Source organism: Crocodylus porosus, unplaced genomic scaffold, assembly GCF_001723895.1.
Source record: "Crocodylus porosus isolate Cpor-Errol unplaced genomic scaffold, CroPor_comp1, whole genome shotgun sequence".
In the NCBI taxonomy this organism is placed as follows: Eukaryota; Metazoa; Chordata; order Crocodylia; family Crocodylidae; genus Crocodylus; species Crocodylus porosus.
In genome coordinates, this window is record NW_017728913.1 from 17,871,432 (window position 1) to 17,886,347 (window position 14,916).

The window sequence follows — 14,916 nt, forward strand, 5'->3', positions numbered from 1 at the left end:
ACCTTAGCTGCAGTTAAGTGCAAAAGTGCACTTTTGGACACTGTTGTTCAAACCTGACAATACTTGTAGCCTCTCTCTGCACCTATTTATGGAGTGGAAAATGTATCTTACTACAGCAGAGTAAAGGCTCTTGGTTCCTCTTAGCAAATCAAAACTTGCAAAACAATTTGACTTATTTGTATAAATATATTAGGGGACAAGTGCTGGGTAAGGAGAAAAGCTATGTAAGCTAATGCATAAGAACAAATAGAAATAAAACAGATGGGAAAACATTTGTGGGGAAAATTCGTAAGTATGTTTCCAACCACTTAGGAATTTAGATTTGAGAGTACCTTTCCAAATAGGAGAAATGAGAACTAAAAATTACTTCCCTTTATGATACAGCGTCAAGTTTATAGACGAGATTATAAACTATTAAGGTCCTTTCCAGCCATATGTTCCTAAAAATCTTACCAGGAAATTTACTCCCACCTCCAATATTCAGGTTAATTTTGCCTTTTTATGCCATTATATTATGGGGACTGATTCCTTGTATACCTTTGTAAGTTGACACTAGTCAAAATAAAGGCCTGAAAATATAAACTGTATCTGCACCAAAAAAGTTGTTATCCATAAAAATGCTAACACTATCAGATGTCTATTATGTGCACAACACCCACCTGCCCCACAACCATATACAATCTATTTTCAAGGCAACTCTGAATCCAATGGCATCATTTATGAGTTTAAGTTTATAAACATGTTTTCAAAAACAGAGGCCGTAATAATTAGATGTCAAGCTAGGGTTCTGTCAGAGGCCCGATTTTTCTGCCCTATCCAAACCTAGTATTTAAAAGAACATAATGACTGACTTCTCTCCAGGTTGCTTCCTGATAAGACTGCTGTTTCTCAGACTTGTGATATCCAGGCCACACTTTTTTTTTTTCTGTGTGTGTGTGTGTGTGTGTGTGTGTGTGTGTGTTCCCCCAAAATATATAACATATTAACATATTCCATTCCCCTGCCAGTGGAAATCATACCAGTTCAGAGATGTACTGTTAAATAAAAAACTCCCAAACTTTTTTTTCACAATTTCATGGAACCCCAGCTGAAAATTACTGAGCTGGGTCTAAATTCAGAAAAGATATGGGGGTTAAAAAAGATGAAAAAGTTGCTCCTCCTGCTGTAGCTTGCTCTTTCCATTGTCAGTTCCCTGCCAGTCCCTGCTCTGTATCTCTGAGGGAAGAGCAGGCCCCACTACTGAGGCTTCTCTGCTGGGTCTCACCACTTCAGCGACCACCCCCTCCACCAGCTCTAAATCATGGCAGGATTGCGGGGGGGGGGGAACGGTGAGCCAGACCTCAGCCTGTAAAATGCTGCTCTATCTGTGCGCAGCCTCCAGAGGAGCAGCCGCCGGCACTGCTGAAGTAGTTTGGGCAAGTACCGGTTATGCAGAGGAATCTCAAGGTGTGCTCCTGTTGCTCTTGCAGCACACTACTACATCATGGTACACACATTAGGAATCATTCTGTTCACTCCTGTAATTAATGCTAAACTACAGTAGACTCCGATACCCATTATCCCTATTCTAGCCTGAAAGAACCTTGTGTATCTGCATACTTGTTTTGCATATCCTATTACCTTTCCATATGGATTCAGAGGTTTTTGTTTTTACTACAGTATTTGAAACATTGATCTGTTGAAACAGTAAATATACACCACTAGACACACATCTTATAGGGGGAACATGTTACACATCATTGAACAGTGAGCTGGTATACAAGTTTCAGCATCAGAAAATTATCCCCAGACAAACAGCATCATTTCTTCCATACCCACAATAGATGCAAGTAGCAGTATACTAGACAACATCCATGTTTACTAATCCCATCTCAGATCATAATTCAGTTGCCTTCCTTTACTGTCAAAAATAATAGTCATTTTTCACACTTTATTTTGTTTACCTTTCTTGAGGGACCGGTACCAAAGCCTTAATAACACAGTACCATAATACAGAACAGATAACTATACAAAATTATTCACTTAAAACTGATCTAAGTATGAGAGGCCATAGTCAAAGGAAATATTTCCTGCATTGGTTACCAACTAGACAGTAATGTGCTATTTCTACATAAATCACAAGCTAAGCCATATTTTTTCTGAGAAAAGAAAGGAAAGACGAACATTCATAATGATATTGATCTGATCAAATGATGTGATTTGATAATGATTTGATCAAAATTGACCAAAAAAAATACTAATATATATTTCATCACAATCCCTGGTATACAAAAAAGAATTCTTTTTTGACCAAACAGAAGTCTTTTTTGATGGAAAGGCTGAGGTAAAGAGCATTTACTATCTTCAAGCCATACAATGCTCGAGCCCTCCTTATCCTATCCATTATCCATAAATCATTCCAAACAAGTCTTCAAATTCCCTAACACCTTTTATTTTGGGTCAAACACTTTTTACTTCAATCACTTCAATTATGCATGATAGAAACAGTATGGAGTCACTTAGAATTTTTTGTGTAAATCAGGGGTTGTCAAATGAGGGTATGTGTACCCCCAGGGGTACTTTGAAAGGTCCCAGGAGGTACACGTGGCTGGGTGGGGAGGGAGCGCTGCCACCCCACACCCCCACCTCACAGGAGAAAGGCTGGGGTGGGGCGAGGACAGTGGCATCTCTCTGTGGGTTGAACAGGCGCCACCCAGTTGGCCAGATGCGGGGGGGAGAAGCTAACATGTGGCAGTCACCATCCACCACCCCGTGCCACCACTCCATGTGCAGCACCCCCCCCCCCTCCCGCTCCGTGATTGGCTGCCAAGGGTACACTGCTCAAAAAAGGTTGAAAATCCCTGGTCTAAATGTATAAACACACAAGTCATTTCTAAAAACTAACCCTTTGATTTGACAGTAAATATGGCCTCATAGATCAAACAGCTTATACATCACTTGTTTTCTATTATCTTGAAATTCCACTTAATCTACTTTATTTCTGATGCAAGGTTACTTCTCTCCATTCCAGTATTTATTGTGTTACTCTTGAGAAATTTTCCCACTCTACTTCAACCTTTAATTATAGCCCTATATTTCTTCCTGGAAAGATCTCTTTTATACTTGGCATTAGTGTATGTGTATTTTAGTTGAGGTACTTATCACAATGCTTATTTAAACAGTTTCTATATATTGGAGATTGATTCTTGTTCTTCTCTTCTTCTATTCCATCTGAAGCATAATTAATGAAAGTATTTCTCATACAGTAAATTTCTTAGCATTTCGTCCAGCCTAATTTAATAGATACCAATAAATCTTGCTTCCACCATTTGAAGTGGGAAATTATTTTAGAAATTCATTCCCAGGTTGTTTTACTTGATAATAAGTCTAGCATTATTTAATTTTTATTTCAGATTACACACATTCAGCTGTCCTATTTATTTCAAATATATGTTATCAGGGAAAGAGATTGTCAAAGCAATTTTCTACAGACAACTGAGCATATATATGTTAACATCTACAACTACTCGTAGAATGTCAAGAAAATCTGTCATCATTTCACACATTAAAATATGTATTATAATCTCTCTCAAAAGATGGTTTAGTTTGTACTAGTAGAAGAAAGATAAAAAAAAAAGTCCTGTTGTCTGTCAGGAGCCATTACATAAAATTCACAATATAATTTACAGTCATGCTTGATTCTGTCTGAATTTACAATCTTTAAATGACAGCCAAGGCTCTAATTATATCACTGGGGGAAAAAAATTTACTAGGAAATACTAATGAAAAAATAGTGATAATTAATCCTATAGGTATCACATTCCCGTCCCTGACTGCGTATTGAAATGAAACTTAATCACCTAATCTTTTATAAAATTAAGTTTAAGGGGTCTAGGCTGTGTAACAGATTAATGAAATAGGTGTTGAATCCCAAGCACATGAGCTCAAATAACATTCTCAGTCAAAGGTAAAAAACTTACATGAAATCACCAGGCTCAGTTATTAAACTCACCTCTTTACTATCACACTGCTTATGCAAAATTTTCCAAAGGCTTTCTTATAATTCTTCATCGTAATTGATACATCTGTGTGCTATTTACTACAGATACTACTACAGAATTTAAATGGGAAAAGGGTGATATTTTGTACTTGCTGCCACAATTTTTGGTCATATCAAATATTATAGCTGCTTACATAATTCTATAGACTTCTAAGTACACTGGAATACAGAATCATAGAAAACAGGTTGGAAGGGACTTCAGGAGGTGGTGTAGTCCAACCCCCTGCTTAAACAAAGATCAGCCCCAACTAGATCATCCCAGCCAAGGATTTCTTTAGCTACATCTTGAAAACCTCCAAGGATGGAGAGTCTACAATCTCTTTGGGTAAGTTGTTTTAGTGTTTTACTACCCTTTTAGTGAGAAGGTTTTTCCTAATACCTAACCTAAACTTCTCTTGCTGCAACTTGAGACCGTTGCTCCTTGTTCTGTCATCTGCCACAACTGAAAACAGTCTAGTTCCATCCTTTTCAGAACCACCCTTCAGGTAGTTGAAAGCTGCTATTAAGTCCCATCTTAATCTTCTCTTTTCCAGACTAAATAAACCCAGTTCCCTCAACCTCTCCTCAGAAGCCATGTGCTACAACCCCCTATCCATTTTCGTCGGCCTCTGATGCACTCTCTCCAACTTGTCCACATCCTTTCTGCAGTGGGGCCCCGAAACTGGATGCAGTACTCCAGATGTGGCCTAATCAGTCCCAAATTGAGGGGAAAAATCAATTCCCTTGATCTGCTGGTAATGCTCCTACTAATGCAGCCCAGTGTGCCATTAGCAATCTTTGCAACAAGGGCGCACTGTTAGCGCACATTCAGCTTATATTCATTGTAATCCCCAGGTCATTTTCTGCAGAGCTGCTGCTTAGCCAGTCAGTCCCCAGCTTGTACCACTGCATGGGACTGTTCTGTCCTAAGTGTAAGACTCGGCACTTGTCCTTATTGAATCTCATGAGATATTTTTTGGTCCAATCTTCTAATTTCTCAAGGTCTCTCTGAACCCTAGCCCTACCTTCCAGCATATCTACTTCTCCCCCTAACTTGGCATAATCCAACTTGCTGAGGGTTCTCTATATCTCATCCTTTAGATCACTGATGAAATTATTTAACAAAACCGGACCCAGGACACTCCACTTGATACCTGCTGCCAACTAGGAATTGAACTATTGACTACTACCCTCTGAGCCCAATGATCCCTCTAGTTTTCTATTCACCTTAAAGTTCATTCATCCAGCCCATACTTCTTTAGCTTGCCTGAAAGAATGCTGTGGGAGACTGTATCAAAAGCCTTGCTAAAGTCAAGGTATATCACGTCCACTCGCCTTCCCACTTCCATAGAGCCAGTCATCTCATCACAGAAGGCAATCAGATTACTCAGGCATGACTTGCCCTTGAAAAATCCATGCAGATTGTTCCTAAGTAATCACCTTATCCTCCAAGTGCTTAGAAATTGACTCCTTGAGGATCTGCTCCAGGATTTTTCTAGGGACTGAGGTAAGGCTAACTGGTCTGTTGTTCCCTGGATCCTCCTTCTTCCCTTTTTTAAAGATGAGCACTATATTTGCCCTTTTCCAAACTCCCAGGATTCTCCCAATCACTTTGAGTTTAAGGATGATTGCCAGCAGCTCTGCAATCACACCAGCTAGTTCCCTCATCACCCTTGGGTATATCCCACCTGGCCCCATGGACTTTTACACATTGGGCTTTTCTAAATAGTCCCTAACCTGTTCTTTCACCACTGAGGGCTGCTCACCTCCACTCAAACTGTGTTGCCTGGTGCAGTTGGGAGCTGACCATGCCTATGAAGACCAAGGTAAAAAAGGCACAGAGTATTTCAGCCTTTTCTGCATACTCTGTCACTAGGTTGCCTCCCTCATTGAGTAAAGGACCTACACTTTCCCTGATTGTCCACTTGTTGTTGACATACTTACAGAAATCCTTGTTGCTAGCCTTCATGACCCTTGCTACCTGCAACTCTAGTTGTTCTTTGGCCTTCCTGATTTCATCCCTGCATGCCTGAGCAATACTTTTATACTCCTTCCTAGCTGATACATACGTGAGACAGTCCACATTTCAGCTGTCTTTGACAATTAAGAAACTCTTAAAGTACCTTGAAATCTCAGGGAAAGTACACAGATTAAAAATGAGTAACTAGGTTTTTTAGGCCATCTGTTCCATTAATCACTGTGGCTGCTTATGGACGTAAACAAACAAACAAACAACCCCCCCAATGGTGCTTTACTTTAAACTCTGTGCACCCCTGTGCCGAGTCCAGCACATGCCCAGGAAAGGCATCAGGTTAGTTAGACCCAGCTCCCCAAACATCTATATAGAGTGGGTGCTTCAGCCGGGCTTTTTTGGTACTTGTATCTAATAACTGATTGAATCAGTGCCAAAAAATCCCAGCTGAAGCACCTGATCTATACAGACAATGCGGAGCCAAATAAAACAATGGTGCTGCTGCTTCCAGTAAAGCGTATATATATATATTTTTTTTTCCACATCTGTCAGTGCCCTATTATATTCATATACACATCAGAGCCCTTCTTAACAAGCAGGACCTTATTCCCTAACATTGCAGCAGGCAAGTATCACTACCCCAATTACACAAAATGTTAATTGCGATTTCGCATAGGTCCCTTCACGCAGAGCTTGTAAAGAAATGGGTTCCATTGCAATGTCAGAGCCAAGTCCTACACACTGCCTTTCTGAATGAACAGCCTTGTCACTACTATTTGCACCAATTGTTCTAGTCAGCAGATAGCTCTTCTGAGAACTATGAAGACAGGCCCAATCCTCATATCCACTGTTCTAACATTGTAAAGTAATGCATGAAAAAACTATGCATTAAGTTCAAAGCAAAACAAAAAGCTCTCTGTTAGCTCAAACAGAAGAGATTTGTGCTGAAGTTCCAAAGGTCAGGGGTTCAAACAATAATATTAACTCCTGTAAGAGCCCTTTAATTAGTTGCATATAAAGACTGTACACATTCATTTCTACAAGAAGCCTCCCAGTTTTCTTCCACATGAGAACAGTCTTGCTCCTTGCACTCATTGTGCACCTCCTGGGTAATCCACAGGATAGAACGGGGAAGGGGGGGCACTCAGCCACTGCAGCAAGGCTCCAGGAGCTGATCCAAAGCAGTACAAGGTGAGGCAGAGACATTTGCTGCAGTGGCAAGGCATCCATGCTTTGCCACTGCCTGCCTTGCCTTGCATTCCAAGTCAGCTGGGTGATGTGAGCAGCAAGGGGAAGCTAGAGAAGCCATAACTCAGTAGCAAGGCTAGGGAAATAGGGTTCCCACCTCTGTCTGAATCTATTCTGAGAGGTTTCATCACATGATGTAATGGCATTAATGATTTTACATCAGAAAGACAAATGCACATTAATATTACATTCTAAAAAACCACTGGACAACTGTATAAATCAGATTCAGCATTTAATATTTATTTTAATGAATGCCCTATCATTTATCTAGCAGGTGACTCTCAGCAGTCTCCTGGTGATTTATCCCTAATTCCTGGAGACTCCAGGGCAATCCTATAGGGAAGGCTCCAAGCACCTCTGGCTTCCCTTTGCCTTCCCCACCCACCTGCCTTGGACACTCCACTAGTCTTAGTGGTTGGAATTGCAATTTAAAAGCCAGAGGGAACAGGAGTAGGGCGTGCAGAGGCTTTCCCCGCTCTGGAAATTTAAAAGCAGATGGCCAAGGCTGGGGTTCTAAGAAAGTCTTCTATATCTGGTTCCCATCAGCTCACCTTTGCTGCCCCACTGCCCAACTGAGTGGTAGGGTAGAGATGTAAAACTTAGTGGTTAGAACCTAGATTCTCAAGCTCTGCTTCTAGCCACCAGGTTTTAAAATCACTGGCCTGATGCTCAGCTAGGCAACAGTGTGGCAAGGGGTAGCTCATGGGAGCCTCACTCTTTCCAAAACTGGGGACTGCCCAGTTTGGGGAAGAGGCAGGGAGTGGTGGCTGCTGCTCCCCTTGCCTGACCATCTACAAGAGGGTGGGCAGCTGCCACCCCACACCTTAAGATTGAGGTTCCCCCAGATCCACTGGTCTCTACAAGGAGTTAAGATGGAAGGAAGTGTACAGACATGCAGGGCATTTTTACACGTGCTCCAAGGGTGGTGGGGCAGGGCAGTTGCTTTAGAACAGCCCTAAAAGCCACTGTAATTAGGGTGCCTGCAACATCTCGTGTATCAGCATCCCTGTGCTTCAAAATGGCAGCAGGGGCTCTTTATCTCAAGCATGCTGAATGAGCTTTAGTTAAAGTGCCCCCACTGCCATCTTGATGCTGATACACGAGACATGGAGGCTGGCTGGAGCACACTAATTAGTATACCCTAGCAGATACAGTTAATCAAGTCTGCTCTGATGCACTGTAATTACAGCACATTGGAGCAGCCTCTCAGCACATGTACAGGTACCCTCAGTCTCCTGGGAGAAGCTCTCCAAAGAGTGATTAGATCCTGCTGTTCCTGGGTTATTTTTCTCCCTGGGAGAAAAAGCCTGAAATGTCTGTACATTTTGGGTTTCTACTGGGAGAACAATGATTCTCTTGGTAGAAACTGAATTTCTGCATTTGGCCATTGTTGCATATGTAGTTGTTGTCCTTACAGATCTTTATTTTAGAAAGAAGTATATTATACAAAAAGATAAAAGCATGTTTTGTTGACAAAGCCATTATAATGTGGAATGACACATTACAATTGTGGAATGGCATACCACAAAGTCCTCTCTCTCATTTTGATTGTATAGTACATGTTTTAGCCATTTTTGAAGCAGAATCGATTGAACTTTTAAATTCTTCCTTTTTCTCCAAATTGTGATGTAATATAAGGTAGAAACACTTATTTTCTTCATGTAATACAACATTCTGAAAAATTGATTCAGTTGTATCAAAATGTTTTATCTGACATTTTTGACTGAAATGAAATATTTCAACATTCCTAAATCAATTGTGTTTCTTTCTAGCACAGCATATTGAACAAAGTCAAAATGGTTCATTTCAGCTCAGTTTTGGTATTGAGCCAAGTCCACCAGAGGAGTCTAGTAACTCATAACAACTTTAGTTTAAATAAGTTATGCTTCTATGTTATTTTCTGTACATTTGAATTACATTTCCCAGAAGGTATTTTGGTCATATGATATCCAGGATGCACCAGAAGACATAGAAAAGGGGAGATTTAGTTCAATCTAGACACCCAAAAAATTACTCAAAGAGGAGCTTGAATAATCAGAAGGGCATGCAAAGCAGGAAGTTAATATGGAACAAACACAAGCATTTGAGACAATGGCTATGCACAGGCAGGAGAATTACTGTTCTCCCAGCAGAAATGACAAGCATCCATGCACCTAACTCAGTTCTTCCCTACTGGAAGAAAGTCTCTCAGAACTAAACATGTGTATACTCCCCTCTCTGTCTGGTCTGCAAAGGGACCAGATCCTGAGTTTTAAACACTGCCCATGCCATTGAGATGCAGGTGGAGTTAGCAAAGCCTGCAGGGCTGGGGGAAAGGTATCTTGCCCCAGTTCTTAGCCTCATGGGGCATGTCCAGATGAGTGCACATGTACCTCGTGCAGCATCTCAAATGGGGTGCAGCCTTGGGTCCGCAGGTCCTACGGGGCAGATGATGTTGCAGGTGGCAGCAAGTCACAGCCAGGCAGCAGCCCCCACTGCCAAACTGCTGCAGAGAGTAAGGGGCCACCCCAGGTTAGGGCTGCTTCAGCAGGCCACCTGGCACAAGGGGTAGTGTCCCCAGATACCAAGTGGCCAGGCCTCAAAAGCTCCTGAAGGCAAGTAGCCCTGAGCTGCTTGCAAGGGTAAGTTTTTACATTGCTGGGTCCAGCACAAGTACTGGCCCCAGGCTCTAGCTCCCCCTGGCTGCAGATCTGAGAGGAGCTGGGCAGGGCTATTTTGCCCCAAGTGGTACAACTTGCCCCACATCAAAGTGCATGTCCAGGCATATGGGCTGAGGCAAAAATTGCCAGCTGAAATTTGTGCTGCTCCTGTTTGAACTCCTGCAAGCATACATGCCTGCATGTATAGATGCACCCATGAGCTTTAAATGGCATCCCTTCCCTCTCCTCCCTCCCACCCCCAATCTTCCAGTTCATGGCCCTGTAGGTTGTAAATGCCATGATTTAAAATCCAGGAAGACAAAACCTGGGACAGAGAAGCTGTGTCCCCAGGCCTGTTTTCCCATGCCTCTAGCTTTTAATTACCCCATAGCAGACCATCTCCACATGAGGCAATTTAAAAGCAGGGGACTGCCTATTGACAGGCTGTCCCACTTCCAGGTAGTGAAGGGAAATGACTATCAGGTAATGGACTCCCCTAAGGGCAGAGTGACATTCAGAAAAAATCTTATCAGTAGAAATAAATATCTGTCTGTGGCCTGTGGCCTTTTTATTATGCAATAAGTAAAGGGAATTGGCTACATCTTGAGAATGGCTTATTTGAGATTTTTTTATACATGAATTAGCAAATCATGAATACAATCATAATTCTTATTCTACCTTCCTATTTGACCTCATATATACAAAGTAGCTTTTATTGTTCAAAGTTTTATGTACACAAATACTTTTCAAAAACAGTAATGGAGCTTACAAGGATGATCATCCTCCAGAGTAGATTTAAAAGGTGCCTTATCTAACACAAGACTCCTTTTGTTATAACAGGTAAACAGAAAAGAGTGCTATTGTTTATTATTACTTGTATCATGGTAGCCTGAGGAATATTGCTCTAAATCATGACCTCATATTCTAAGCACTATAAAAACATGCAAAAAACATGCTACCCTTCAATTAAGAGTTTATAGTACAAGTAACACACCACAAAACCACTTAAAATATTTAGGTAGCTAGGCATGAGTGGGTACTTGTAATGCTTGTAGTCTTTCTGTAGCCTGAAAAAACTTTTTAGAAAATGTTATTTTTTGAAAATATTGTACCCAGATCATAATTATATCAACAAGCACACTACACAGAATACTAGGGGACAAACAAGAGAATATAGAGAGTGAAATCCTTGCCCCATGACTGTTGTAATTTTTGAGGCCAACATTTTGCCTACTTATTTACACTTTTTACTTAGCAAGAGGGAGTTAACCATATCCCTACTGATTTGCAGAAATCTAGTGGTCGACAGCATGTTAAGTTGTTGATCTCAGGCATGTTCTTAGCAGACAGATATCCATATTAAAACACATTTTAAAAGTCACAATCCATTGCATTCCATCAAGTTCCCATTTTGACAGATGGGGAAAGAGATCAGACTTTTCTCTGGCTAATCATGGGTTAAATCATGGGTAATCTAGAGTGGAAAATTCTAAGCAGCTGTTGCTGGTGCCCAGGATTTGGGTACGCTGTGGCTAGATGGTTCTCCAGCAGGGCCCATAAGGAATCTCTCATTTTCTCGCTTTCACTTTGCATTAAAAGAAAAATAAATAAAGCCAACCTTTAAAGAGCCAACTACAATCTCTCTTTAGAAGCAAATAGGAGAGCGAGGACAAGTGACATTTGAGTTTGAGTTTCTAACCTTTACATTTATTGCATCTTGGTTACATTACATATTTGTCATTTTAAGTTCACTGCATTTATTTATTTATTTATTGTAACAAGAGTATGCAAAAACTCAGCCTCTGATCTTTTTCTAGCACCTGCATAGGGGAGGAGTGTTTGCTTCTGTAATCAAGACATTAAATCTTGACTGGGTACCCTAATCCCTCATCATCCTTGCTGCCACTTCCGCCAGTACCCAAATCCTGAAAATGTGATAACTTTCCAAGATGTCAGAAAATAGCCTTCTTTAACATATTATCTTGTCATGAGTCCTGTGCAGAGTCCGTTAGAAAACTCCATTGAACAAATGCAGCCAGAGCAGAGGAATGTGAAAACAGTCAAACTTCTTAGTAATCACAATAAAGAAATGAAGATTTAGCTAATATAGTTTCACTTGTAACAACCTGATTACACAGCTTTCACTTGAACATACTAATGAATAAATACATGTCCAAATAAGCCAACTCATCTTCAGTGCTGGAGTAGTGATGTCACACTCGGGACTGAGCACGCATGCATCTTGTATTCATGTCCACCTGGCAGTGCTCCACTACATCCTAACAGTGAAGTTACGCCCACTGTCAAAGTACCATATCATGACATTTCAAATTAGAAAAAAAATGTAAAGACAGAGCAAAATACAGAAAGGAAAACTAAGAGAATAATAGACTAATCCTTTTACTTACGAAATGCTCTGTAGAATTCTTCCAGAGCTAGGTGCTTGTCACTGTTATAATCATCATATTTCAGCAGATCGAACAGAGAGCAGTCAGACAGATCCTTGCCAAGTTCATCCCGTTTTATTACCTGACAAGAAAATTATAACCATGAAATTACATTTGAGCTCTTAGAGTTATGTAGAATAATTAATTGTTTCTAATCATCATTTAATACATCATTTTAAGACTGCTTTGGGGCAATGAACTGAAACTGTATAAAGTTAGGGATTTTCAATTGCTTTACAGTTATTTATTACAGTTTAAAAAGTTAATACCTTTAGGATACTGCCACAGAGTTTACACAAAAGTTTGTGAAATATGAATAATATAGTTTAGCATGAAAAAGTACTAGATAGGTATTCTGGGCTGTAGGCAAGATTTTAATGTACCCTATTTCTTTACATGACTGATCAAAATACCAAATCTCTCAATTCTACTGCCGTACCTCATAAACAATTGAGAACTTCTGAAAATTAACTAAAATACATTCTTGTTACACAGTTAATTACCGCAGCTTCTTGCAGGCTTTCAGCAGGCCTGTTTTTTTCCAAGAAACTATTACAGAAGTAACTGACCCGAAAAGACTATTCAGTTTCTCTGCAGGGGGGCATATTCACTTTTTAAGTAGATCATAATTAATGGTTATTAGACTTCAACTCTAATGAATTTCTGCTGGAGAAATGTTCTTTATATGGTGCACCATTTACACTCTGAGTTACTAGAGTTCAGAAACCAATCTGGATTGCATGAAAAATTGTCAAAGCAATTAATTTAATTAGCTTGATGCCATTACATTTGTAAAAGTGTCATGAGATCTTTAATAATTACAAATGTTTAGAACTTACGTTTTACATCACACCTCTAATAGAAAAAAATATTATACTTCTATAATAGTCAAGGCCTATTTCAAACAGTCAAGAATTAAGTTCAAACTCCTGTGTAATCACAATGACAACTTTACTACCATACAGATGTAACCCCCATTCACATCAAAAGCAAATGCTTCTATATGCTATACCTTCTCAAAACTAAACAGAGGATGTTTCTATTGCTCCACCCAGGAATCAAAAGACCAGAAAGACCAGTTACATTCATGGCTATCAGGAGGGTAAATGGAAAATTTAAAAACATGCAAATGCCATAGAGTAAAGGTATCATTAGAGCAAGGGTGGTCAGCCTTGCAGCATGCGTGTCAAGTGGCTGAGGAGGCCTCTGTTCATAACAACAGATCAGGGAGGGAGCAAGGAGCAGAAAGCAGATCAGACAGGAAAGGGACTGAAGTGGCACTCAGAGAAGTTCCAGGGTTTAACATGCATCCCAGAAAGATTGGCCTCCTTAGAGCATAAGGCATAAAAGACAGAAAACAACACAGTCTTTTTTTTCCCTAATAAATGGAATCTCCCCTATATTTATATTGCTGAGGTTGGAAGGTGTGTAGTAAGTAATTCAGGGGGGGTTCCAGAAGAGCTGAGCCTTCATAGAGGCAACTGAAATCAATGAAACTCTATTTGTGACATAAAAGATAGTATCTAACGTTAAATACACAGAAAAATTGGCTTTTTTAAAATTCAACGGTTGGTTTTTTTAACCTTAATTTCTTTTTTCATATGGTCCCAGTATGTTATACTGGGAGTATGATATTCATTAACTAACACTTGTGTAACTCTCCATCTATTGTGAAAAGTACCACAAAAGTTCATGGCAAATGTGTATAATTCTGTCCGTAGAGTAGGATTAGAACAGCATGCTGCAAATAAGGGATCCTTTAAATCAGGACTGTACAACTGGCACCCAAGTATTTAAGTTGTGGCCCAAGACTCAAACTGCCCTTACAACCTGGTTCCTTGTGCGGTTCCCAATAGGTCTAGGCACCAACCTCACCAGCTGACATCACCTCCTTTCATTGCCTGTTTTGCTGACAAGCCCACCCTTCCACCCCAGGTATCTAAGTTTTCTGGGCCCTCCTCCTGCATCCACTTTCTGCCACTCCCCTGGGGACAGTGCAACATGGCTTCAACAGGAGGTAGTGGGTGTGTGGGGAGGGAGCGGGGGGGAGGAGGTGCACCTGTAGGAGAGGCATTTACAGCAAAGTGTCATCCAAAACCACTCAGAACTTGGACAACCAAACATTAAATAACAGGGAAAAAATGACAAAGAAGTGCTGCTTATTTCTGTGAATGCTAACTATTATGGGCATCTCCAGATGAGCATGCACATTCCTGTTGCCCCACCCCAAACCCCTTTGAGGCAGTGCAACAGCCATGTGTGGGAATGAAAAAATGTTCCTCATGCTGCAAACATCCAGGGGTCTAAAAAAACCACTCCTCAATAGAGCGGAGCAAGGCATGGTTCAACACCGTGCCCAGAGCCAGTCCTACAAAAAAGATGCTCTGGTTTTGGCCAGCCCTCCTGCCCAGGGTCTCAGGCACCCTGGAGGCCCCCACACTCAGGGCCCCAGCCCCCCTGCCCAGAGCCCATAACTAACCTTTAACAGCAGCAGCAAGGGGGCCACGCGTCAAGCCCAGCCTCGTTCTGCTGGCCCTGGGGCTGCTCTTGCTGCCCAGCTGGGCTGGTCTTGTGGCAGCAGGACCCAGTGCA

At 41.0% G+C, this 14,916-nt stretch overlaps 1 protein-coding gene across 2 annotated transcripts in view; it reads right to left on the reverse strand.

The window, feature by feature from the left end:
- Window positions 1–14,916, reverse strand: part of FSTL5 (follistatin like 5) — a 600,367-nt gene that overhangs the window by 230,804 nt on the left and 354,647 nt on the right. For both annotated transcript variants that reach the window (XM_019534563.1, XM_019534562.1), the window contains exon 6: window positions 12,286–12,406. In XM_019534563.1, the coding sequence (XP_019390108.1) occupies window positions 12,286–12,406 (121 nt within the window). The remainder of the gene's footprint in view (window positions 1–12,285; window positions 12,407–14,916) is intronic.